We start from the raw sequence: 2171 nt of genomic DNA, 5'->3' as shown, positions 1-2171 counted from the left end.
AGCAGGTGTATGGCACAACATTACCCAAAGTATAAGAGAGTAACGAAAGTCTACGAAATTATACAGTTTTTGCCTTTGTGCCCTTTCTTCTTTTTGGACTTAGTCCGTTGGCCATAAGGAGAGGAAGAAATGCCTACCACAGGGCTGGGCAAGTCATCAGTGTAGTAGTGTCTATGGGGCCTCGGCTGAGGGATGGGCTGTCCCAGGAAAAAGCCCTCCTCCTCAGAATCAGAAGAAGAAGAAGAGCATGTGGAGCACCAGTCATCATCATCCCCATACAGCCCCAAGAACCTCCCCATGGCAGGGCCTTGTAGCCCATAGTCTGACAAAGCAGCAGGACTGGGTTGGCCATGGAAGGCTTGGTGCCCCTTGGGGCCATGAGCGTTCCCTCTGTGGTCCATTTTGTAGCACATTTGGGCCCTCTCCTTGGGCAGAAGGTTAAGAGCATTGTCGGAGCGAGACTTGCGACTGCGGCGCCTCCTGTGGTGGTGATGGTGGCGTCCAGAGTGAAGTTCTTGGCCCTGCTCCTCAAAGTGGTACACTCTCCGGCGAGTCCGTTCGCTCATAGGGGGCTGGCGCACTGGGAGATCACCATAATGGCCATTGTCCACCACATCGTCAGAGAATTTGACTTGCTGAGGCCTAGACTGTGAACGCGTCCGCCTGAGGGCAGGGACGTGAGGTTTGGGTTTGTCCTCTGGTAAAGCCACCTCCTCTTCTTCTGGAACATTCTCCTCCACTTCCTCTTCCTGCTCAGATACAAGGCTTTTCAGGGAATTTGCACTTCTGTGTAACATAGAGGAGTTGAGGGTTCCCATATTACTGGTTTTCTCACAGTCTTCTGTCTCCAGTTCATGTAAGCCTTGCAGGGAATAAACCAAAGGTCTATCTTTACCATCACCATCTATGGAGGCTCCTGGAGAGGAGAGAGAAACATTATAAGATGTCTGCATATGGACTCAAGAACCTGTTTTAAAAATTAACTATTACCAACGCATAAAAAATTATTTTCTTACACCTGATCATGTCACATCTACTCACCAGTAATGTTGGAGAGAGCCAGTGAGTCCATGGAGTCTCGGACACTCTGATCTGTTTTCTTGAACTCATCTGTGATACACTCCAAAGAGTCATTGTACCATTGTGGCTCCTCTCCCTGGAAGCCTCCTCCAGCCCCATGATCCAGCTCCAACTCCTGGATCTTTCTACTGCTTGCCGGGCCCGGGTGGCTACCGTAGGCTGAGTCCCCAAGCCCATCCTGTGACTGGGCCCAGTACATGTCAGCCTGGTACTTTTTACTGGCAAGGCTCCCCCTTCCTCCTGCACTGCCACTGACAGCTTTAGAGGACTCCTGCTTTGACCTTGTGTCCTTTTCAGCAATCCAGAAATCTGTTGGTCTTGAGTCATTGGCTTGCTGGAAGACCCCGTGTTCCCCAAACTTTAATAGCAACTGAGTCATGTAGTCTTCATGCTCAGCCCACTCCTCCTCCTCCTGGTCCTCAGGTGCCTCAGTCTCCTCACCACGTCCTCTCCAAAAATGCTCATCAGATAAGTTCATGTGGGCCAGCTTGTTGGTCAGCGTGTCATCAGCATTTCCACTGAAGCCAGGGAACTTATAGTTGACAGAAGGTGAGAAAAGCAGCGACTGTCTGCATTGATCAGCTGAGCGACTGCTCTTACCCATGCGCACACTGCGGCGGGATTCACGTGAGCGTGCTGACTGGAAGGCAGAGTCGGAGGAGTCAGAGGCATGTACATCTTCCCCAAGACTGCAGGCTTTGGAGCAGTAAATACGACCCTGGTGTGGCAGGAAGGGGCAGCCCAGTAGAGAGCTCTTACACTGAGCACAGCTGAAGCAGCTCTCAGTGGCATGCCAGTGAAGCCCATCATAGGTCATCTGGGCATGATCAACACCTGAAAATGTTGAGATGGTTAGCATTACTACTCTTGAGTCTATACAAGTATTACAGGTGTTTTCTTGAGAAAACCATCATCTTACCAATGTGATCTCCACAGGCCTCACAGTACTCTGCATAAAGAGACTCGAAGCAGCCGCAACAGTATGGTCTGCCGTCCTTCATGATATAGCGCTGACCCCCCAGAATTGTCTCACATTCAAAACAGGAGAAGTGCTTCATGTGCCAATGCCGCCCCTCTGCCTCTGTGCACTC

The 2171-nt window shown here is 50.8% G+C and overlaps 1 protein-coding gene across 1 annotated transcript; it reads right to left on the bottom strand.

The window, feature by feature from the left end:
- Positions 1–6: 6 nt before the first annotated feature.
- On the bottom strand, positions 7–2165 carry LOC111653888 (prickle-like protein 1). Its single transcript, XM_023404617.1, has 3 exons — positions 2000–2165; positions 1042–1914; positions 7–916 (listed from the first exon to the last, which is right to left on the bottom strand). Exons 1-3 carry the CDS (start codon positions 2136–2138, stop codon positions 51–53), a joined length of 1878 nt encoding a protein of 625 aa, XP_023260385.2. The 5' UTR covers positions 2139–2165; the 3' UTR covers positions 7–50.
- Between the last annotated feature and the right edge of the window lie 6 nt (positions 2166–2171).

The sequence above is a fragment of the Seriola lalandi genome, unplaced genomic scaffold (genome assembly GCF_002814215.2).
Source record: "Seriola lalandi dorsalis isolate HSWRI2012SDOR001 ecotype SW California unplaced genomic scaffold, Sedor1 jcf7180001974304, whole genome shotgun sequence".
NCBI classification, from domain to species: domain Eukaryota; kingdom Metazoa; phylum Chordata; class Actinopteri; order Carangiformes; family Carangidae; genus Seriola; species Seriola lalandi.
Note: the sequence above shows the minus strand (reverse complement) of the source record. Positions and strands in the feature narration are given on the sequence as shown.